The sequence below is a fragment of the Thermobia domestica genome, chromosome 13 (assembly GCF_964235325.1).
Source record: "Thermobia domestica chromosome 13, izTheDome1.hap1.1, whole genome shotgun sequence".
In the NCBI taxonomy this organism is placed as follows: domain Eukaryota; kingdom Metazoa; phylum Arthropoda; class Insecta; order Zygentoma; family Lepismatidae; genus Thermobia; species Thermobia domestica.
Window position 1 is genome coordinate 176,749,044 of NC_137466.1, and position 25,634 is coordinate 176,774,677.

Consider the following 25,634-nt stretch of genomic DNA (forward strand, 5'->3'; position numbering starts at 1 on the left):
TATTTATAGACTTGCGACAACAATTTTGGACATAAGTGTACATGGAAAATTATTTTTAAAAAACAGAAAAATTCATTTTGTACTCCAACTAAGATCTGCTGTACATACAAGTATCCCAAAATCATATAAGTTATCTCCAAATCCGTCAAATTTTATTGGCAATTTTTTTTGTTTATCGGAAGACGCAATCCGTACATTTCTTGTAAGCGTCAGATTTACATAAAGCTTATTTATTTGAAAACATTGTTACAACACAAGTGTTGAACACTCAATACATATCAGGTGAATAACTAAGAAAAGTATTGCAAAATATTCTAGAAAGTTGAGAAGATACATCTCCGATCTTTATTCGAAAATATTCTGTAGCTTGAGAAAGTCTAAGAAGCAAGATTAAAATAAATTTACATGAAAATTAAATTTTTAAACTTGAAATAAAAAAAATTAAATTTGGTTATTTCAAGCATTACAAGAAGATATTTCTGAGTTTAAAATACCTCTCTCTCTCTCAATATACAGTGTATATATATATATATATATATATATATATATATATATATATGGCATTAATGAACTATACCAACAAACTGTAAGGGGTGATTCCTGACATCAAAATAAGAGAGAAAGTTCATATGGACCTATGGCGAGAATTGCATAGTTTCAGAGCTAGAGCTGTCCAAAGTTGCGAAAAAGCCAAATTTCAACAGGCCTTATTTCGAATTCCAGAAACTGTGGATGATAGTCCTTATGAGCATAAAGGAAGCCACGCATACAGAATCCAAAAGTGCATGTTTCGTCAATTTTTAATAGGTATACAGGGTATTCAGTACAGGGTGTAGTTCTCAGATATGTTCTCAATAGAGTTTTCAGATTTATCCTGATTTCAAGGAGGGTCCAAAGTAGGCAAGAGGTAAGCCTTAACAACAATGGATATCCAATGCTTCGGAGGGAAATCGGGAGTGTTAGGAACCGACAGCTCCATTTTTTGTGTGTGTGTGTCTGTTCGGAATAATGTGAGATTCGATGTATTTCTTCACGGTATATTTCACGTTTTTTTTTTCACTTACAAGCGTGAAAGAAAACATTACAGTGTGCGTTTTCCCGAATGCGAGAAACCGTGCTGCTGAGGATCCTTAACACTTCCGACATCACGCCAAAGGATTCTGTGTTTACTGCTATCAAGGCTTATCGTTTGCCTATGTTGGACCAATCATAAAGTCAGAGCATATCTCAAAATTCGGTTGATGGCAAGTCTGAGAATTTCACCCTGTATGGAATACTCTGTATACCCACTGAAAATTAACGAAATATGCATTTTTGAATTGCGTATGCGTGGCTTCCTTAAAGCCCGTTATAGACGAACAAATATTCCATCATATATTGTATCAAATATTTCATCAAATTGGAATTTGAACGTATACGATACCAAGTTGTATGCAACTTTTGGGTTGGTTACAACATTTGATATAACTGTTCTAAATTAGAACTTGTTCTATTTCTATCCAACATTGTATTAAAGAAAAAAAAAAGAAAATCGCTCTGCGGTTGCACTATAATCGAGTATGATGTGGACACAGAAAGCAGTTGACATTCTTTCGATGCATACTAGAAGTAATCTGTTATGTATAACTATAAAATTAAAGAATATTAGAACAGTACAGCAGGTGACTTCCCAAAATTGGTGTAGATGGGAGAATTTTCCGTGAAATATATATATATATATATATATATATATATATATATAACATTTTGTTTCACTTTTCTTCATTTAAATGATTTCCTAAAACGTTCTGGTATGTTATTACTTTATCGTATGCTCAAATTATTGCGTACAGAATGACAATATGCATGCATATGATGTATCTGGAATGATTATGTGCTATCTTACTATATGTCATTATTTCTTCACAAAATTCATTCGTAATGTTTTAAAAAAATATTTTTTAGGGTAGGAGTTGCAATCATGAGTGCAGATTCACTTTACGAGGACTTTCTTTAAGATATAAATACGCGTCGGACGAATACCATTTTTAAAAAAACTGTAGAAAAGGTAACTTACGTTAGGTGGCCATTAAAAGGGGGGATGATATTTAACCGGCTCAAAGCAGGAGACCCACGACTTAGCACAGGGTTGTGTTCACCAGAGGCAGGGGCATGAGTGACTGAGAGTGGGCGCGTAAATGAGAACAGTGTGAGAAACACTTGATGTTGCATAAAATCACATAGGTCAGAGCATTAATATTTTCGAATTTCTAAATATAAATTAATAGTTTCCTACACTACGAAAAATTCCTCCGGAATTTAATGTCCTGCAGAATCCTCTGTAATATGTACTCTCTCATTTTAACTGCAAATCCAAATATTTTTATGACTGGCTATTTTTTCTTAATCAGTGTCTTAAAGCTACAAAAGTTACTCGGAAATTAACTGAATTAAATGAAATTTAAGCATCAGACTAGCAAATACAATATAGATTCATACGTATTTAGCAAAGAAGAAAGAAAGCATGGAGGTAAGATGTATTTGGGAATAGAAATAAAGGAGGAAAATGAGACAGAAGTAACTGTGAATAGTCATTTCATTCATTTCTGCAACTTTATTGATTATAGTTACACCAGCAGGTGCCACCATAAAACTCACATATACGTTTAAGTAACCTAACAAGTGAATCTAGAAATATAAACAATTGAGCATTGATATTCACCTTTATATTTGATCGTTTATAATGGGAGCGAAAGTTTTAGCCAACTTGTTTGACCAGATTACCGTCAAAGAAAAGTTTGATACAATATTTGATGGAAAAGTATGACGATGTATAATAGGCTTTACGCTGATAAGGACTACCATCCACAGTTTCTGGAATTAGAAATAGGGCTTGTTGACATTTGGCTTGTAGGCAATTTTGTACAGCCCTAGCTCTGAAACTGTACTTTTCGCCATAGGCCCATATGAGCTTTTTCTTTTATTTTGATGTGAGTAATCACCTCTTACAGTTTGTCGGTACAGTTCATTAATACCATATATATATATATATATATATATATATATATATGTAAGCTGTTCTTACAATATGACAACCTTGAAGAAAAATTAACTTTTGCATTTACATGACTTCTATATTTAAGTTTTTATATCTTTGAAAATTACATTACCCAATTTACAGTACTTAGTATGAAAATTGTTCAAGAATAATTTAGAACGTAAATACATTTTGTGCAAGGACTTTGTTACAAACAAACAAAAAATAAAACTATACAATATATGAAGGAGGGTTACATTGCTCTCAAAATACAAACTGTACAAATATCTTCGACCTGTGCAGTAACTACTAAAATACATAATATATAGATCACACTCTACTACATTTTCGATAAATAGCCACATTTAAATAAGTTCCAAAATTAACGAAAAAATATATCTCTGTTCGATATGTATCTCTCCACTATTACTGGCATATTAAAGATACTATAAAGAATATATTATTAGTAAAACTTTGAAAGCTAATAAAGGTATTGCTTATAGGAATCTTCTAAAATGTGATGGGTATATAATAGTAACACATTTTTATCACCGAATACTTTTAAGCAAATGATACATTATAAACATAACACAGAAAACTCCGAACTCATAATACAGACAATTGGTCTTAAACATGTTTCTATACTGTTAATATTGTAAGTAAAGGAATTAGTATTTACTCCAACCATGTGAAAGCTGAGGAATAATCTTTAATTGAAGTTGAAACCGTATTTGTTTCATAAAACACTTTTAAAGATTAAAAATTTAGCTCATTGTTTTCTATCAGAACGGTAAAAATATATCTAAAACACCTTGCCTCTCGACATATCAGCGTGAATACGTTAAACATATATTCAATATATATTCTATATAATTTCAATGTGTTACGAAATCAAATGGTATGACGTATAGGGTATCATACTACGCATCTCCGTACACGAATTGTGTTAATTATATTTGATACAACTATTCCGATAATATCGAAATCAATTGTTACAATTGAATTTCACTCGTTATCTTGTGACCCATTCTTCATTAATACACATTTAAACTTCTTTGGATAACAGTTTTATACTTTTATGCGATTTATAATGCTTTTTCAAATGAAGTTTGAGAGCAAATGTCTGATCACAAAGAGTACACTTGAACAGCTTTCCTTTACAATGCAATTTGAAATGCTTAAAAAGATTGGTTTCATTAACAAATGCCTTTTGGCATTTTGAACACTTAATTAGTTTTTTAATAGAATGTTTTTCCTCACGGTGTTTTACAAGGTGCTGAAGTAATGCAAACGTTTCGTCGCAGGATTCACAAGGATAAGGTTTGTTCTCTCTGTGAGTGTTCATATGAGCTTTATATTCACTCCGTTTAATAAAATTACAACCACAAAATGTACACTTATATTGCTTTTTATCTTTATTCACTTTCTGAGTTGTCTGTGTCACTAAACTTTCATCTCGGTTACAATCAGACTGCTGACTACTGCTACACTCAAGTTGGTCTTTCTTTTGACTATGTGACAATAGATGAAGAGCAGCCTTCTTCCGTGTAAAAGCCGTACTACAAATAGCACAGCAATAGGGTTTCTCTCCAATGTGAATTTCCATATGAGAAAGACGTTGCAGTACATCTTCAAATTCATCTCCACATACTGGACATTTGTGTTTTCCACCATGTTGCTTAACATGAGTGTTGAAAATATGGGTATCCGTAAACACCTGGCCACATACATCGCAAGTGTAGTTGTGGTCCATATTGTCTCTGTAATATATATATTTGTATGTATAATACTACTTAAAGCAATTTATTAAGTGACAAGAATTAATGTAAGTCAATAAAATAATAAGATACGATATATACGTATCTTATTATTTTACCTATAAATTACGTATTAGGAAACAATCATATTAAAAAGGTACACTGTAAGTGCGTATACCTAAATGCTTTATTGGATAGGATGGGGAAGAAATAGAAAAGAAAGCAATGTTCTCGCCTGACGCGTTCTGGTAGGCAGTTGTGTTAGAATGTCGCGTTATTTACATTTCGTAGTCTGAAACTACTAAATAGAGAATACTGTACAGAAATTACCAAATGGGAATTAGGGAATGCATCAAGACACACTGTTCCACTTTTTTACCTGTTGATGGTCATTTTTTAACGTTTACGAATCACAAACTAGAATTTAACCTGTCATAAATATTATTCTATTGAGATATCTTAAATAAAATGACAGAGAAATAGAAACTTATCAATGTAATGGGAAGACGTGAAAAAAAAGTGCAATTTATCGAGATTAAGATGGTGTTGGACCACCTTTGCCCTCCGAACAGTTCTGATGCGACGTGGATTAGAATCCTATAGGTTATAAACTGTAAGAAGTGTTTAATTTTACCACTCCAAATGTAGCGAATCTCTCAATTTCATGGGAGAAAATGAAACAAATCTAAGATTAGATTCGTAACTCCAAAACGGAGAAATGTTCAATTATGTACACGTTCGAATATTCCCGGGCCAGGGAGGTGTTGAACTTAATCCTGATCTCCCTCAAATCACGCTCCAACACCTCTAGCTGCTTAAATAAGCGCATTGTCGTTCTGGAATATTGTGTCATTGCCAAGAATTAACATTTGTACCATAGGATAAATATCGGCTTTTAAAATGGCAACATAATCACAGCCAGTGACATGACCGGTAAGAGGACTCACTTGATTGTGGCCCACAACCTTACAAAGCCCTGTCATGTTTCACGGTTGAGTAGAGACACTGCAAATAATACGATTGTTTTGTGTCCCGTGGTTTGAAAGAAACTGAATAACCACTCATCTGGCCTACCACATATTTCTAGTCATTAGCAGTTCAGGTTGCATATTTATGGAACCATTGACGTCACCATAGAGTTATGGTCTTTTATCAGCGGTTTCGCTCATACGTCTATGTCATGTAACTCATGATGATCTAAGATGTGAACACTGGTTATCGGAGGGGCTGCTGGGGTTCTTTCGTCCCTTACACAGCAGTCGCAAGATATATATATATTCTTTAATTATATAATAAGACTTAGGACTGGATAATAAAACTCGTGCCATGGCCTAGAATCATACTCTAAAAGTGGAAATAGCTTTCAACTTAAGACTACCGCAATCTTACCATGCTCATTACTGTACTTTTTCATCCAAAGGAAATCTTTCCTAATAGACGTAAATGGAAACATTATTTTCGTTACATTCTTCGCAAGAAAAAATATTTTCGTGAGTAAGAAATATGCAACTTTGTATAACAATTACAATTTGACAGTTCACGGTAGTTCTCGTCAACACTTCTCTACGAGGGACACTAGTTATATTTTGAGCCTTGGCAACACTGATTGTTGTTAGGTGCTGTTTTTTGTTTGTATAGAAACGTTTGACATTGATGACCATAACGTACTTCAAATGTTTTGTCAGTAGCTTTATTTATGTTGTTTACGTTGACTTGAAGATTGCCTGACAAGAGAAAAATGAAAGTAACTCGCGAAAATGTTCGTGAGATGATTTATTACGATTTTCGGCGTGGATGATCAAGACAAGAGTGCATCGATCAACTTCCACATTTGGCGATGAAACCCTATCCTTTGCCACTGTGAAACGCTGGTTCAACGATTTACTCGTGGCCGCCATTCCCTCACTGACGAAATTCGTGAAGGTCGTCCAAAATCAGTTGTTATTCAAGAAAACATGGTTGCCATGCAAAACCTAATACTGCAAGATCGTCATTTGACATACTGTGAGATTGAGACAACCCTAGGTATTAGTTTCACCAACATATATAAAATATTACATGATCATTTAGCTGTGAGAAAGGTTTGTTCTTGTTGTATCTTATATAATTTGACAACAACTCAAAGATGCTCGCGTCGATTGGTGCACACAAATGTTCAATAAATACAATGGCGGTGCTTCGAAAGACATATATAAGATTATAACATACGACGATTCAAGGATATATTCATATGAGCCGGAACGTAAACAGCAGTGGACTGTATGAGTGTTTCAAGATGAACCAAATCCAACAAAAGTTGTTCGCGCTCGAAGCACATCGAAACAAATGGCCGCCTATTTTTTTCGGCAAAACTGGTCATGTGCCAACCGTGACTAGAGGAACGTAGAACGGTCAACTCTGAATGGTACACAATAATTTGTTTGCCGTAAGTCTTCGGTCAAATACGAAAAATAAACAAGCGCCGTCGGATCATTCTTTTTATCAAGACAATGCGAGCTCTCACACATCTCGTCTAAGAATCATTTTTTTGAACATTCAAAAAATCAAATTGATGGGTTATCCGCAGCCGTACAGGCCTGATTTGGCATCCAATGACGACTTCTTCTTCCCGAATGTCAAGAAAATTTGCTTGGACAACGATTTTCGTCGGTGGAAGAAGCCGTTGATGCATTCAAAAACCATATTATGGAGGTGTCTCAAGAAGATTGGGGAAAATGCTTTGGCAAATGGTTCGTACAAATGCGTGTATTAATCATAAAGGGGAATATTTTGAGAAAGAATAAATCAATTTTCAATGACAAATTACTGCTTTTTCATATTTAGGCTTAAAATATAAATATTGGCCCTCGTATGAGAGAAGTACATTAGTTTTTAAATACATAAAAATCATATTAATTTACACTTCTCGATCCTTTCTGCTGCCTGGAATATATACAAATATTTTTTATTGTAAAGATCAGTCTACCGATAGTATGACATTGGTTTTGCACTTCAGGAAAAAATACTACAATTCTTAGTAATGAGTGTGCTAAGTTTTGTTTCTCTGTGTTGTCAGTAGTAGAGATCAACGATGTGCATAAAATTTCTTGTGTTGCAGAATTATTCCGAACAAAAATGATAATGAAAAAGTAAAGCCACGTTCCTTTCACCTTGAAGACACAGTGCGGCAGTAAAGAAAAATAAATAATAAGAGAAATAAATAATAAATAATAACTGCGACGTTTAATGATATTGCAGACATCTTGAAGTGACTCGTAAGGCACCTCATAAATATTTGCTAGCTAACAGGGAAATCAAATTTCACTGTGGCCAATTACACAACTAGAAACAATAGGAAACAGACCGAGTAGTTTGTACTACTGGTATCGTCTCAAATTCAGAGATGGGTCATCCTTTTCTGTTTTTGTATACCGGACCTCCTTCTCATATATATATATATATATATATAATCACCGGAAAAATAAAATTACCCAAACTTGATGTCTGAATAGCATTCCTCTTCAAAGTAGCCTCACAGCTGAAAAACGTTTTTAGCAAGTAATCTTGTTATTCACTTTTTATCCTTATAGAAGCATTGTCAGTTTGGAAAACACTAGAAGCAGAATAACTGACCAAGCTAGGAACATTTAGGAACAAGCTGACCAATTTTTAGACAAAAAGCTTGAATTACAAGTCTTGCTCTCCACAACTCAGGCTACGGTCGTCTGTCTCACGGTATCACACAGGTGTCATAAATTTGTAACAAAGTTTGGGCTTCGAGTCGTGCACTCGTGGTACACCATAAATAACACTTGGAGAAAACGCTCAACATGACTGATTTTTCTGTAAACCTGTCGTAATTATTTTGGCTCGCAGGAAGATTTCCATTGGGAGAACAGTAGATTGGTTCTTGGTTCATACCCGTTAATGCACGACTTATTAACAGTGGTCAAGGTTCGAGTCAGTGATTACAGCATGACATGCGGGACATGCAGGGGGTGTTTTTCTGGTCTGTCGTTGGTACTTTGGATGAAGTGAGCAGATATTTTTCTCACGGTCAAGGCCTTCAATCAAGCAAACTATGTAGTAACTAAATTTTAATATGTATAATTTTCATTTATACCAAGGAGATACCACCCAAATGAACAGATTAAAACGTTAGGATATATTTTTACACATAAATTGTTTATAGATCATAGATTACTTTTAAGTTTAATAAATAATTATTTTGAACTTACCCTTCCGCGTGCACTTTTTCATGTGACTTTACAGCAAAAGACAAAAACCGTTTAAGAGGTACCACTGTATTTCCTATATGGAGCATATAAGGAGGACCTTCAACTTCACAGACTTTTTTGCAGGACCCTGGAACCATTTGTGAAGATTTAGAGTCTTGTTTGACATTGTCTTGAGACATACTATGGGATACACTGTTTACACTTGTTGCGTTACTTAAAATAGCTGGCAGTGGTGCACTTGGTTGTTCTGAGTGTAAGTTTTGTACGTTAGAACATGGCACATTCAAAGTGTTGTTACTAATATTAATGAGAGTCTGTTTGACTTGAAATTGAGGAAACTCTCCCATGTGACAAATATGACTAGAATTATGAATACTTTTCTCTGGATTCTGGGCATCTCCGAGATTAGAAGTTGTTTTATTACTACCAGTTTCTGCAAGGCAATCTACCGTTATCGAATTTTTTATATAAGATATAACTTTCTCGGTTGTGCTTTCTGGTCTTAAATTATTACTTTCATTAGATTCATTCGTATTTCTCGTGTCTATATTTGAAGATATAATGAATATGTCTTCGTTGTTGTCATGCGCGATTTCTGTTGATACGTTAGAATCATTATTTAATATTTTAGGATTATTTTGTATATCTTTCGTTGCATTGCGTGATGTACAAAGTACGACTTTTGATGTTGCAATATTGTCATCATTACTATTGATAGTGGAGCTGATCCCTTCAGAATTCTTTTCATTAATTAGTTCATCATCGAGGCTACCTTGTACTTTACACATTGAGCTAGAAGAACCAACGTAAACTTTCAAATTCTTTTCATTTTTAACATTTTTCTTACGCACTGACTTCTCACGAACAAAAGGTGTTCCTTTCTTATTGAATTTATGATAATTGTGATCACCGAACTTACGAGGTTCCACAATACCGGTCAGCGTTTTACTAAGAGGTTGCGAGTTGCCAGGTGCTGATGCAACTTTTGAGTCTTTAAGACTAATTACTAAGCTATCAGAAACCACTCCAATATCAGAGCAACCATCTACTGTAGTATCAGCTTTGCCTTCATTTCTAGAACTAATGTATGATTCACCCTCACAAGAAATAACATCCTTTGAAGCTAAGTCAGAAGATACAGACACACGTTTTGAGTTGGTACATAGATCCTCCTCATCAACGTTTTCACTACTGTATGTTAATTCTTTAGCAATATTTAAATAATGATCAATACTTGTCACAATTTGCAAGTCAGTATCTGTGGTTATTTGTAACTGTTCATCGCCATTTGTAATTGCACCATTCTCATCTTCCCGTTTATTTCCCGACTTAGCAGAACGAAGGTGTTTAGATTTGCTTCCTTCAGCAGCAGACATTGATTCTTCAGGATATTTCCGTTTATTCCCTACAACACCCAAAGTCTCGGAATGGCTTTGAAGTTGAGCCTTTGTTTCCATTCGCGATAATTTTGGTTCACAATGTCTTTTATCCTTCTTACAAGGTTTCTTTGCTTGCTCTTTAAATGATGCTTGGATGCTCAAATCATATTTTGTTTTCTTCGACGTTTGTGATCTTAGTTTTTGAGGCTTTTCATTTTGGAGGAAAGTCGAGCCCGAAATACTACTATCGTGTAAGTTGGACGTCTGTTTTTTCACCGTACCACACAAGGCATTCCTTCCGTTTCTCAGTCTGTTGCTTTCTTTTAAATACTGTGATGTAGCAAGTTTTTTATCGTTACTGTTCCTAACCGGAAAAGAAGACAGTTTTAAAGGTTTCTTATGTGATAGTTTTAATTTAGTTGTGTTCTGCACTTCATTTATCTCAACTTTCTTAGAAGTGCATTTGTCTCTTTCTGATTGAGATGGCTTTAGTTGACTCACACCCAGTGCTTTTACATCAATAGTACTTTGAACCATACTTAAATTCGAATTTTGGTTGGAACTGCTTTTGATCAGTCTCTTAAGAGCAAGCTTGAGTTTTTGTTTTTTATGAACTGCATCTATAGTATCATTTTCCACATTAAGTTCTTCACTCTTCTTAAGTCTAGCCGTAGCCTGTCCCATGTTTAACTGTGCAACTCTCTTGGAGGACTCTTCTAATTTTGGCTGCAATCTTCTCTTGGTTTTGACTAAAGTATATAAATCAGGTGGAAATGTACCTGCATTATTTTGTTCACAATACTTTGTATCTCCGCTCAGATCACTTTGGTGCAGACTACGTTCTTGTGTTGTACTCTTAACTTCTGTTAATGCCATAATTTGCTTTGCCGGTGAATTTCCTTTGGAACTCGAGCCAGAAAAATGTCCTCGAAGAGTTGATGCTATAGACGATAACTTATCACTTTTTCTAATTCCTTTTCTGTTACAGGAAATATTCCCCTTTGGCTTTTGGTATACGCCTGAAATCAAATCATGGATATTTACAGTTGGTGGGACATCTAATCTTTTTAGTAAAACTATCGGAGACAAATTACTTGTAAGATTCGAAGTATCTCTGAAGGATATTTTCTTAGAGACTACATCGCTGTGAGTATTTTCTCTACACAGTGCTTCCATATCGTCCATTAATTTGTCTAACGACGTAGTATCCTCAGAAGGGATGTTTCCTTCATGACAATGTTCTACATCACTAGAATTTTCTTTATTATTTTTTGACCCATCTACATTAGTACGTGCATCTTTTCTGCTTACTAATATTTTAGCTGGCGTAGTTTGACTTCCGTTTCTTTGTGTTGAGCTACGAATATTCGATTCTTCCCTTTGTACAGGTTTAGGATTTAAGTCTTTACTATAACGCTCGAAAGTGAGTTGAATTACACTATTCGGATCGCATGTATCATTTTCATTTGTATTTGAATTACCTTCTGTTTCTTCCGTAACATTGTCAACAGATTTTTCTTTCAAGAGCAAATCACTGTTCTCATTAGTATTCACTGCTGTAATAGTTTCATTATTTTCTATCACCTGAGAAATTTCCTTTGCTGGACATACTTGGATATTTTTCTCATTGTTTTTTGTGTGTTCAACTCCCTTGTAAATTCCTTTTGAACATTCAGAAATATCTTCTCTAACGCTGAGAGTGTCAGCTTCTCTGCTTGTTGAAGATACAGGCAAAACAACTTCATTGGAGTCATAATTGCTTTCTGCACACTTTTGGGAGGAATTATTTAAGTTTTCTCCTGGGAGATTTACTTGTTTGCCTGTAGCACTACCGCAATCATTATTATTGCTAGATGTGTTTTGAACAAGCTGCGTCGAAAAGACTTCAATTTCATCTCGAACATCACTACCTTCTCCAATATCGTGAGTTTTCTTATGTACTCCTAATTGAACCGATTTTGAACTGTCAGTTTTCTCTGAAACTTCAGGTTCGTTACAAATATCACCAGCACTACTATGTACTTGAGGTGCTCTTGTTGCTTGTGTTGTGCAAGTCTGATTAACATGAGACAGAGCATCACTATGAATCCACACCACAGGATTTAATTCCTTGTTGACATGATGTTTAGCTGAGCTTTTATCCTTGTTAGGACTATAAGATTTAACAGGACTTTGAGGTTTATTATGACTCCTAAGCTCAAGAGTACTTATAGGCTTATTTGAACTCAACTGCTTTACAGGACTTTCAGGTTTATTTGGACTTCTATGTTTAATAGGACTTACGGATTTAAGGGGGCTTCTATCTCTTATGGAGTCTCCAGTTTTATTAGGACTTGTATGTTTGACAGGACTTACAGGTTTAAGGGGACTCCTATTTTTAGTAGGACTTTTAGGGTTGTTAGGACTTCCAAGTTTAGTAGGGCTTTCTAGGTAATTCCTCAAAGAATGGCTCAGATCAACCGAGTTAGATGGACAAGCCAACACTGATATTTCACTGTTGTTTTCATCTACAATCACTTGTTCTGTAGAGTTCGAAGAACTAATTTCCTCCCATTCCGTTTGTACACATTCATCTTCTACTTTAACGGGTGTTGGTGTGGTAATATCATAGAGTCTTACATTTTCTTCATCATATCTTAAATTAAGTAAGTGTCGTGGCACCGGAAAATACATTGGTCTCGAGCACTGATCCTGTAAAAATAAAAATTTACTTTCGTTACTGAAATATATGAATGACACTTTACATGTCTGTAAAAATAAAGAACAAAGGTATTCTGAATGTATTGTAGACCAGGATTTAGTTATTCACACATTGCAAGTTAACCACCGACCATTAAAAAACTAACAATACATTCTTCAAGATATCTAGACATCCTCAAAGTGTATTCGCACTCAACTTTCTTATTAATATTTTGACCTTAATCCCGAGCAGGACCTGAAGGAATTTATTTGTGCAAACCAGCAATGTCCGGGTTTTCTTTGCTAATATTGTAGCGACAGCACCAAAAATAGTCATAAAAGTTTATTCATCTTAAAACAGACTGCTTAAATATTTATTTGTATGTATTTCGCATGCCAACCTTTGTTCACTATCTGATAAACATCTTTTAAAAACGTACTATCCTGACAAAGCTGGATTTTGCTTTATAAGCCTAGAAGTGGGTGTTAAAACAAATGGATGTGTCACAGTATATTTTAAATATGTGGTTCGTAACAAGGGAAATATTGTCAGTCAACCTTAAAAAAGATAAAAGAAGCATTCATGACAGAATATATTTCCTTAAAGTAGCATGTCGCAAACATTCAATCCCACAATCTATATATACCTTAAACCTCTATATGGTATAAATCTATATATTTATACCATACTTTAAGACGTGTACTGTTCTGTACTACTAATAAACATGTTTTGCAGTGGTTCATTACGATATTTTCAAAATGTTTCAAAAAAACATACAGTCATTCTCATTTTTTTTTTTTTTTTTTTGAACATTGCTATATCCTTCAAGTTTTCTACAATTCCTTGTAAACTTATATTGACATGACAAAAAACAATCGTCAAAATTAAAAAAGAAAAGAGAGTGTTCAATGGTCCATCACATTGAAATCTACCTGCAGAATTTAAAAGAAAAACATAAGCATACTCTTCACACTCTTAATGAAAAAATCCGCCTTCCATGCAAAAAGACAAGTATTCACAAAAACTTTTGGGAACATTCAATTGGAATATTTTCTTTGCACGTAGGATAAAATTAGAAATGTATCATTGATTCGCACACAAAAAATTAATATAGAAACAAATAGTACAGAAACGGTTTATAAACATATTTAGGCATGTAAAGTAGTACTAAAAACCACGAAAGAAGTACTGAAAAGCGCTTTAAATTCTTTATTTTGAAGTGTTTGCCATATATAGAAATATAATTTCAATGCTTTACATTACTTTTACCCCTCCTCATGAAAAACAGTATGAGTATCTTTAATTTCAGAAAATTTTAAAAGTTAATTTAACATAAATTTTAGAAAAAATTCTACTCTACGTATTTGAAAAAGTACTTCATGACTCAAGACCTTCAAGACCTTTTTATTGTTTTTTTTATATAAGAAAATGGCCGTATTTATTAAAGTCTGAGTTTCTACAAGCCTCAAGGAGGTAGCGGCTAATGCAGTACGAAGCGGGTTTAAAATATTCTCTTTTAGGCACCGCTTAGCATTGCCAATGGAAATTTTCATTACATCAGCTCTCGGATACGCTTTTCTTATTGAAAGGCTGGACAGTCTCTGAAAAGCTGGCAAGCACAATAGTGATCATTGCTATTAACATAAAAGGGCTTGTTACTGTATAGGACTCAACACATTGACTTCCCGGGCCCAAATAGGAAATGCTACATTACTATATCCACTGTTGTGTCCGAAATGTTGACATTTAAAGCGGCGAGAAGGACTGAGAATGTAAGCGTAAACTGGAAAAGGATAGTATCCAGCTTTAACGAATTCCGGGTTCGTAGACAAATTGAAAGTAAGAATCAATGACAGAGTTGGAAGGACTTCACCTAACTTTTTACTTGTGATCGAAACAACGTCAACATTAGTAAGACTCTGATATAATACCTCTACGGTGGCGTTGACGAGATTCCAACAGAAAATAACTCTGTGAATGATATTTACTACGGAATGTAGTTCTACTATAACTCTAGTTGTCCAATGATGGACAATTTCGCAAGCTTGAACCGTCTTTTATTTCCAGTTTCCATTACAATAGTTCCGGTCCGAAACTATAGATATTTCCTTATCTGTGTGATGAAAGTCGGTGCATACCAATATTAAATTGCTATAAGAACAATTGCAACTATAAAAGAATACTCAATTTACCTTTATTCGTTTAGTTAAATATATCCTACTAAGTACAACATGGAATGAAGTTCGTTGTTAAACAATAAATCAGTACTTCCCAAAATGGAAGGCTCATCTTCGTGGAAGAGAAACACGAAAGAGCAATAGGGTACAAGCTATTGGCAGAAATAAACCGTTAGATTATGAATACGGCACCAATTATAATGACTGTTTATACTTTATCTAGTAAACTTTGAAGACGCTATAAATTTGACTGCTATATATTAAATTCTCCCTACCTTGTCCTTAACTCTTTGTTTTTAAGTTAATTAAACACTAGGTTTGACGTTTTTTATTCCTTGAAGGGTTTCTGGGGTATTGAAAAACAGAAACTACATACAAATTTATAACTCATTCACAAGGAGTCAACAATGTACACTTAGTTACTCTCTTTCTTATAGTTATTTAACTTGCATACACTATTACGAATGTTCTAACAAAGAAGTGTCAAATCAAATACCGACATACAGAAAATATTGAGTAAGAACTGTGGTTTCATTAAAAGCAAAGCTGGTAAAAATATAATTCTGCATTACTTGGTATGCAAAAGTCTTGCTAGAAACAAATATAAATTACGAGAAAATTATTTAGTCGTATATTATTACATTGACTACGAAAAAATTAAGCACGTGAAATGAATGGTCCGAAGTCTATATAATTTCGTACACGTCGACACTTTCGGCAGGTACGTAAATAATATTGCTGCAATTGTGTGTGACGGCTAGAACGATCACCAGAGTGTAGTAGAATTGGTTCGACCATCTTATACAATCGTAATACAAAGAAAAATAACATCATGGTAGACAAAGAAAAATCTTAATATACAGCAAAATATGATAGAAAGAGAAGCTCTTCAATTATTCTACCCTTGACAGAAGCTGAGTCACAGCAACAACCATTCACGGGATATATTAAAAAAATGAAAAGCGTACAAACTGTCTAAGCGACGCCTGTTTAGAGGGAAAATTTACGAGCGAAGCTTACAGAGGGAACAATATATATATATATATATATATATATATATATATATATATATATATATATAAAATAAATAGACAATAAAGCGTAATATTAAGTCATTAAAGCAAGAAAGTGGTCAGTCAAAGAAACTTCAAACGAACGTGAACCATGACCAACTCTAAGAAAAGACAAGTGCAAGAAGAAAACTAGTAAAACGAGAGACGCTTCATTTTAAAAACAATATACTTATGTGTGTACATGTTACTTATTTGAATGCCGAGCTCCTTCGTGGCTAAGCGGTTGCATACGCGCCTATGGCGTGGGAGACCCGGGTTCGATTCCCGGCGGGAGCTCATGTGATTCGGATTCCACGTTAATCAGTAGGTCCACGTCTCAGCCTCGCTGCTGAACGGGTCGTGAAACTAAAAAATCAATCAATCAATCAATTATTTGAATGCAGCTACTTTTCACACTTATAGTGCTTCCGGCTTAGTGCTACACAATTTTCAATGCTTTACGAAAATGAAAGTACATTTATTTTGTTTTAGAAAACTTATTGTAATATACTTCTTAGATGACTTACAAAATGTTATTACTTTCGAATTTATTTTCTTGTGACTAAGTTTTGGTAATTGGTACTTGTGCACTATTTGCGTCAGATAACGTTTTACTCATAAAAATATAATCTACCGCCGTTTAATTCTCATGACAAAAAATGATTTAAAGAAAGAATAATTTAGATTGGACAATAATGGAAATCCTGCAGAGAATCGTGTTTAAGGGACGTCAGGATTCATAAATGGTTTATTGATGTACAGATTGAAGTATATTGCGCAAGTGATGTGAACTTCGATCATACATTCTCACTATATATATGTTACACTAATTTTGTCTGTTTCTATTTTGTTTTGCATTATGAATTACAATGTTTCATTTAAATATTGTTAATTTTAGTTTATATGTTCTACTGGAAGTTTGAGTGGATTAATGTAAAGATTAAGAGATCTCAGTAACAATGCAATGCTTGACTTCTCTTTAGATTTCTTGGGGCCGCGGTGGCTCAGTGGTAGAGCGTTCACCTATGGTGCTTGGGGTCCCGGGTTCGATCCCAGCTCCCGCCAAGTGAACTTTGTGGTGGACAAACACCGTGTGCGTGGGTTTTCTCGGGGTTCTCCCGTTTCCTCCCACTTTCTTCATTCCACCATTTCATACATTACTCATCATCACCGTCTCCTTTAGCCTAACCGGCATAACCGTGGGACGTAAAACTCAAAGGTTTTTAGATTTCTTCATTTTCCATTCGAATTATTATTTTTTAATATTCGTGATTTTATGATAATGATGGCTGTGTTAATATTTAGACTGAATAACCCATTTTTCAATGCTGAGCTACTGGTATGTCTGACGCTGTATTTCGTATTTTGGAATTCACAAAAACGATGTATGCTCGTTTACGTCTTTTCGATCAATTATGTATTAGGGTATTTTGTTATGTGCAGTTCTTGAACATGTAAGTGTTCGGCTATGAGTTTGCCGCTACCAGGAATTCTTAGGTTACTTGCGTATTTTCAAGATGTCAACCCAAGTTCCTTGTAAACCGTTTGCCATGGAATGGAGTTTTCAGTTTGTTTATACAAACACCAACCTTTACGTTGTGTTCTGTAATGAAGAGTGTAGATTAACAGACAAATTCTGACCAAAGCATATATTAACTAATAAATAATAGCGTTACAGTTTGGGCAAATTAACTTTGCCGTCATCAGACACATTATGAAATACAATTTCTAAGATTACAGCTTATATACTTTTTATAATGAGAGGAGGTCATTCCATGAACCAATCATATTCGTCCTTTCCTTTAACAATTTTTAATTAATACATATGCAACTTTTAATGATCAACTTTCACTTAAGAGCTAAACTTTAATTGGCACAACTGTGTATGAATAACTTTCACTTTTAAAAAACATAAACTTTTAATTGTCTATCTGCTGTTCAATACACCTGTTTTTACCTCTTCTTTCTTCTCTGTTTTATCCAATATCTTTCTCCATACATCATGTATATTTAGTATGCTATTCCAATTCATAAGTTTCTCGATTCCTCCCTTTCTTATCCATTCTCCTTCTTTCCACTTTCTTATAATGCTTCTTTTCTCCTTTTCCAGCCCCTCTACGCCTTCCCAGTCTATTTCACGTCCTGTCTCCCTTTCATGTTTTAGCGTTACTATCTCTCTTCAATAGAACGTCATCCCTGTGCTGTTTAATCCTTTTTTCTAACCTCTTTCTTGTTTCCCCTATATAACTCATATCACATTCTTTGCATTTAATTCTATATACAACTCCTTCATCACTTATTTGAATCTCTGTTACCTTCATTTTCCTCGTTCGCAACGCATCTAACATTCTTCTGCTACCTTTTCTGTACGTTCTTACTCCTCCTTTTCTTAATAATTTTTTTAAGACTTTCGTCCTTTCTCCTATGCTCTCTATCCCGAACCATCTTTTCTTTTCTTGTTCTCTATCTTCTCCCACTTCCTTCTGCCTTCTGCCCTCTTCTTTCTTGCTATTCTTCTTCAATCTATCCTCACTATATCCATTCTGCATTAATAAACTGTGAAATTGCTCTATGTCTTCTTTTCTCTTCTCGTCATCACTGTCTATCATTTTTATCCTTCTCTCCATGTTTCTAATAAAGTTCCTTTTAGTTCCTTCATCTACATCACTTCTTCTATGGCAATAAACATCTGCTGAACATTGTTTCCTATACCATGTTGTTTGGAATTTCCCTCCTACTTTCCTTATTGTCATATTTAAAAAGTTTATTTTCCCCTCTTCCTCTAATTCTACCTCCAGGCTTATTCCTTTTTCTTTATTTTCTATCCTTCCCACAAACTGTTCGAACTGTCTCTTCGTTCCTTTCCAAATACCTAAGCAAGCATCCACATATCTGCAAAACATAATCACTCTTTCGCCTCCTTCCTCTTTAACTTTCTGTTCCCATTTAATCATCACAATTTCTGATAACACTAGGGTTAGTTTCGATCCTATACCTAGTCCTCCCTTTATTTTCACTAATTTTTCTCCTATTGTACACACACTGTTCTCCCCTATCAGTCTTAATGCTTTTATTACTTTCTCTTTCTTCCATTTCCTTATTGTTCTGTTCTCTATTTCTTCTTCCAATACCTTCAAAATGTAATCCCTTCTTAAGCTGGGAAACATTGCTTTGACATCTACGCTAAACATCAGGGTTCTATCATTTCATCTTTCGACTTTCTCTATCATCCTCTTGATTATGTTTTGCAGGTATGTGGATGATTGCTTAGGTATTTGGAAAGGAACGAAGAGACAGTTCGAACAGCTTGTGGGAAGGATACAAGATAAAGAAAAAGGAATGAGCTTGGAGGTAGAATTAGAGGAAGAGGAGAAAATAAACTTTTTAAATATGACAATAAGGAAAGTAGAGGGAAATTCGAAACATGGTATAGGAAAGAATGTTCGGCAGGTGTTTATTGCCATAAAAGAAGTGATGTAGATGAAGGAACTAAAAGGAACTTTATTAGAAACATAGAGAGAAGGATAAAAATGATAGACAGTGATGACGAGAAGAGAAAAGAAGACATAGAGCAATTTCACAGTTTATTAATGCAGAATGGATATAGTGAGGATAGATTGAAGAAGAATAGCAAGACAGAAGAGGGCAGAAGGCAGAAGGAAGTGAGAGAAGATAGAGAAGAAAAGAAAAGATGGTTCGGGATATGGAGCATAGGAGAAAGAACGGAAGTATTAAAAAACTTATTGAGAAAAGGAGGAGTAAGAAAGTACAGAAAAAAGTAGCAGAAGAATGTTAGATGCGTTGCGAACGAGGAAAATGAAGGTAACAGAGATTTAGATAAGTGATGAAGGAGTTGTATATAGAATTAAATGCAAAGAATGTGATATGAGTTATATAGGAGAAACAGGAAAGAGGTTACAAGAAAGGGTTAAACAGCACAGGGATGACGTTTCGATTGAAGAGAGATAGTAACGCTAAAACATGTAAGGGAGACAGGACGTGAAATAGACTGGGAAGGCGTAGAGGGGCTGAAAAAGGAGAAAAGAAGCATTATAAGAAAATGGAAAGAGGCAGAATGGATAAGAAAGGAAGGAAGCGAGAAACTTATGAATTGGAACAGCGGACTAAATATACATGATGTATGGAGAAAGATATTGGATAAAACAGAGAAGAAAGAAGAGGTAAAATCAGGTGTATTGAACAGCGGATAGACAATTAAAAGTTTATGTTTTTCAAAAGCGAAAGTTATTCATACACAGTTATGCCAATTAAAGTTAAGCTCTTAAGTGAAAGTTGATCATTAAAAGTTGCATATGTATTAATTAAAAATTGTTAAAGGACGAATATGATTGGCTCATGGAATGACCTCTCATTTTAAAAAGTATATAGGTTGTAATCTTAGAAATTGTATTTCATAATGTGTCTGATGACGGCAAAGTTAATTTGCCGAAACTGTAACGCCATTATTTATTAGTTAATATATGCTTTGGTCAGAATTTGTCTGTTAATTTATACAAGAAGTTCCAAAGCTAGAATGAGTGGTATTCATAATGAAGAGTATACCAAGGGACAGTATATTGCTTGGTATATGTCGTGTTCATTGTGTTTACGTCCGAGGATTCAATTTTATAGCGTTATGGATGTACTACTGTACTTACCAACGAGATATCTCTAGATAGTATATTCATTTACTAGTAAGTTTGCTTGGTAGATGCTTTATATATAACATTGTTAAGCGTGTACTTAAATCTTCCAATAACAGATGACTTGATATAGCTGTAAGATGAATAATGTTTGAAAGAATTTCGTTTAATGAGGCTTAAGAAATCACTGTTATAAAATTTACTGCCGAGATTTGACTGGAATGGACCTCTTCAAGACTGCTTGGCGGAACATAAACTCAGTAAACGATGTAGTTATGTCCTTAACGCCTTTCATTTAACAGGAACAACCCAATGATATTTTCAGAACATGTAAATTACACTCAGTATTTCATCTCATAATAATTCTGACCAGGATTTTCAATGCATCCCTATTAAATTCACCAAAAGATCAGCTTGTCATAAGTCATTGATTCATTCATTCACTAACAGAATACGTGGATATTACCTCCGCGCGACTTTATAAATCCTGCCACTAACTTTATCCCACACACCCATTGCAACACTGAGTACCAGAATAGTTGCCTGACGAAGTTTGGAAACAGACTAAGTGATATCACTTTCCTCTTAACATATTTTCATTTATCGACGTCCAAATTAAAAACTTTCAGGCTTTTATGACCACGAAAATAATCCGGCATTTCTAACTCTACAATTTTCTTTACCATTAATTAACTTTGTTCTGGAATACGCTATAAGGAAAATCAAAGATAGCAACCAGTGCCTACAGTTGAACGGTATTCACCAGGTTATGGCATATGCTGATGATGTAAATTTAATAGGGGATGATAGGAGAACAATAGAAAGAAATGCAGAGATCTTATTAAACGCTTGCAGGGACATGAGTTTAGAAGTAAATGCAGAGAAAACTAAATACATGGAAGTGCATCGGGACCGTAATACGGCAAATTGTGGATGCGTTAAAATATTAAATAATACTTTTGATAAAACCGATACTTTCAAATATCTAGGATCAATATTAACAGACGAAAATCATATTCACGGAGAAATTAAATGTCGACTAAAAGCAGGGAATTCGTGTTAATATTCGGTTCAAAATCTCTTGTCGTCGCGAATTCTATCGAGAAATTTGAAACTTAAAATATACAAAACGATAATCATGCCTTTTGTTCTGTATGGTTGCGAAACATGGTCGCTTACTCTGAGGGAAGAACATAGACTGAAAGTATTTGAGAACAAGATCCTGAGACGAATATTCGGACCCAAGAGGAACGGGAATGGGTAATGGCGGAAACTTCATAACGAGGAATTACATAATTTATACGGTTTACCCAACATTGTTAGGGTCGTCAAGTCTAGGAGGCTTAGGTGGGCAGGTCGTGTAGCTAGAATGGAAGAAAGTAGAAACGCTTTCAAAGTATTGACTGGAAGACCAATCGGAAAACGACAATTAGGAAGACCTAGGCGCAGATGGGAGGACAATATTAAGATGGATCTCGCAGAGATAGGAATACAAAGTAGAAACTGGATCCAATTGGCTAAGGATAGAAGTCAGTGGAGAGCTTTTGTGAACGCGGCATTGAACCTCCGGGTTCCATAGGCCATAGAGTTAGTTAGTTTACTAATATAAAGAAAGGTGTCAATCTTGTGCTTGCTTGGGTATCTCACTTCGTAGATTTGAAAACGTTCCTTCAATGTGAACTCTCAAAAGTTCTCATTTAGGAAGTACAGCTTGCACGTTTTGCCATTTTGCAATACATGCTCAGCTCGTGGTACTGTTATGAATGCAGTGACTTCTACTCCCTAAAGAGATGGAAGTTTTTCATTTATAGAGGTCAATGGGTTTGTCAATCTACTCTGTCATTTAAGCTCGAGTGGATCTTGCATGGGAGGGGTAGTTATATCACGACTTTCGTAGACTATGTTAGATCTTGAAGGTGAAGAGAGATTGGGGAATCTTCTCTTTGTCATGCACATAATGAGTGCAGACAGATTGATAAGGATTAACTCATTTTTAGTATAAGGAATTGGCAGTGAAACCTCCCTTAAGGGACATCTATATATAATTAAGACACATCTTTTTGTCCCGGCAAAAGTATATGTTCCCTTATGGAACAAAAGCCTCCCTTTTACGGACACTCTCAGATACAGACGTAGAGAGCCCTTTTTACCCCAGACGTTTCAATAACCACTTCATAACGGACAGGATTTATTCTCAGTTCTGCGATATATTATTCCTCACAAGCGTATCTATCATGAGTCCAGACCTGATGAACCTTCAAACAGAACAGCTTTAAGCTAAACTTGAAATTATTCTTTTCCTGCCAGCAATAAACTATTTTCTGGTGGAAATCCTACAAAACCCTCAATACGCGATAATACTCATGCAGGGTCAGCCTCATGACCAAGAATTATATGCGAACTATCTTCCCTTCCGTAACAAAGCCCTTTAGTTCTTTAGCCTCTGGGCCTTGCATCATTCCCGACAATTTCATAGATAACAAAACAAACATCCTTTTACCATAACATTTTCAACAAGAAGTTTCCTCTCTTACTTTTTTTTTGGAAAGCAACATTTTTCTTTTACTTACGATACTGGAACAAGTTTGGATTGGAGTTTTCCCGGCTTCTTTATTTACTTTATCTAAGAGGATATTCTTTGTGATTGGGGCTGGGTCAATAAACATATGCACTTACATATGCCTTTTCAGGCATTCCGCCAACGAAGATACCGCGCCAGCATACACACACACACACACACACGTTTTTTCTGCAACCGTACTGAAGATTCTGAGACGACACTTGCTAATGAGTTTTATTACCGTTGTAGAGGAAAAAGTATGCCTTACTTGCTAAACAAAAGAGTTTAGCCAATTAGTTGATTCCTAACGCATCTTTTGAGAAGGTTCTGAGAATTTGAAACAAATGAGAAACGCTTACAGGGTGATGAGATGTACTTAAGAAAATTAACATATACGCATTATGTTTTGCAGTAACGGTATACGAATATTATTGACACACCCCCAACAATAATATTATTTAACAGAAATGAATTTCTCCTTCATCCCTCCCAGTAATTCTAATACGCACTAAATAGTATTTTCGTATTGAATGTTACGTACTTACGTTCGTACACAATGTATTTCCTGTATATTACAGCACACAATTACCGTTGTGAGAAATGAAATTTCTGTAACCTCTCTGTAACGGACAAAAATCAGGGTATATACTAAAAATCCAAAATGAAATTTCGTAACTTTTTCGTGACCTTTTCTTTACCAAACCATAAAATTTCGTAACATTTTCCAGAGCGAATTTGGGTGCGAATTAGGCCGAATTTTCATACATGGGATAGAATCGTGTTTTGTTTGCGATTTGTTGGCGTCTAAAGCGGGCCACAGACATTTTTGGTAGTGAATTTTGACATTTTATAGAACAAAATTTTCCAGTCTGTACTTATATTTGTACAGATAAAAAATCGTTAACCAAAAGCTAAATTTCGTGCCTTTTTTTTGACTTTTATGACCGTTTTCTGATTTTGTGACTTTTTCATGAATTTTGTGACCGATAGACACTCTGAAAATTCATGTACCATTGGTTTCCGTTATTCAGATGTTTCACTGTAGTAATATTTCCTTGAATACTTGGATATAGCATTGAGAAATAGGAATTTTCTAACTCATAGGAAAATTAGAGTGCCGAAGAAATTATCCTAAGCCGTGTTACGTTTAGAACGGAAATTGTAATAAATAGAGTATATAAGTTTTCTTGTTTCACTAGTGACCAACACAATAGGCTATTCTGTACAAGAATCCAAGGTACTGGGTTCGATCCCCGGAAATAGGCTCATTTAAGTGACTACTGATAGAGTTTGGTTTTTAGAATTTATTTCCTTTTAAGGTTTTTAGCTAGTCTTCTTTCATACGTGCTTCTCCTATATAAAGGAGACACGAAATAGGATCACGCCAGGATTTTGATATAGTGAATCGAAATTTAAAGATGTTAAAGGGTGCTTTTCATGAGCTCATCCCTTATCTTCCACAGGCCCTAGTTTAGAGAATTCTAAAAGAATTCGAGTATCAAAGCTTAGAATCCATACAGTGAATTTAGAGACAGGACTACCCTTATGCTCAATTTTTCTGAATAAATAAATTTGAGTTAAATAATATTTATGATTTTATATACTGAAATGAACCTAATGTTTTACAAATCCTATAGATATAAGTATTTGTGTGTTGTGTTAGGAGTGTAACAATCCTAAACGTTACTTCCTCTTAGAAGATTAATCATGAACGAGCTTGAATATATAATTATTTATATTTTTATAAAATGCTAGTTGAATCCTTTGTTATAGCGTGTCGGATTAGTTTGAACACACACAATTTTTTTAATTATGACAAGTACAAGAAATACTATATATATATATATATATATATATATATATATATATATATATATATATATATATATATATTAATTTAAATGAAGTTACTAATACTTTTTTTAAGTCTAGCAACATGAACTGTAGACACAGTATGTTCCAAGGCAGTAGCTTCACCTGCTTCAGTGAATCAATCGAGTATTTTAATAGAGCAGCTAGGTTCCTGATTAGACGTGCCATCCCCATTCATTACGAAATTTCAATGTGCATTTGTCCGTTCGAAGACGCTGTCTTAGCAACTGCTAAGAGGACGCAACTGTGCTCGTTACAAATTATCTCGATTTATGCTGTGC

At 34.6% G+C, this 25,634-nt stretch overlaps 1 protein-coding gene across 1 annotated transcript in view; it reads right to left on the reverse strand.

The window, feature by feature from the left end:
- Positions 1-2,573: 2,573 nt before the first annotated feature.
- The window catches only part of LOC145668784 (uncharacterized), a 49,428-nt gene continuing 26,367 nt past the window's right edge, over positions 2,574-25,634 (reverse strand). Inside the window, exons 3-4 of the mRNA XM_081736948.1 lie at positions 8,991-13,060; positions 2,574-4,776 (exon numbers count right to left, since the gene is read on the reverse strand). Of these exons, the coding sequence (XP_081593074.1) occupies positions 4,062-4,776; positions 8,991-13,060 (4,785 nt within the window). The 3' untranslated portion in view covers positions 2,574-4,061. The remainder of the gene's footprint in view (positions 4,777-8,990; positions 13,061-25,634) is intronic.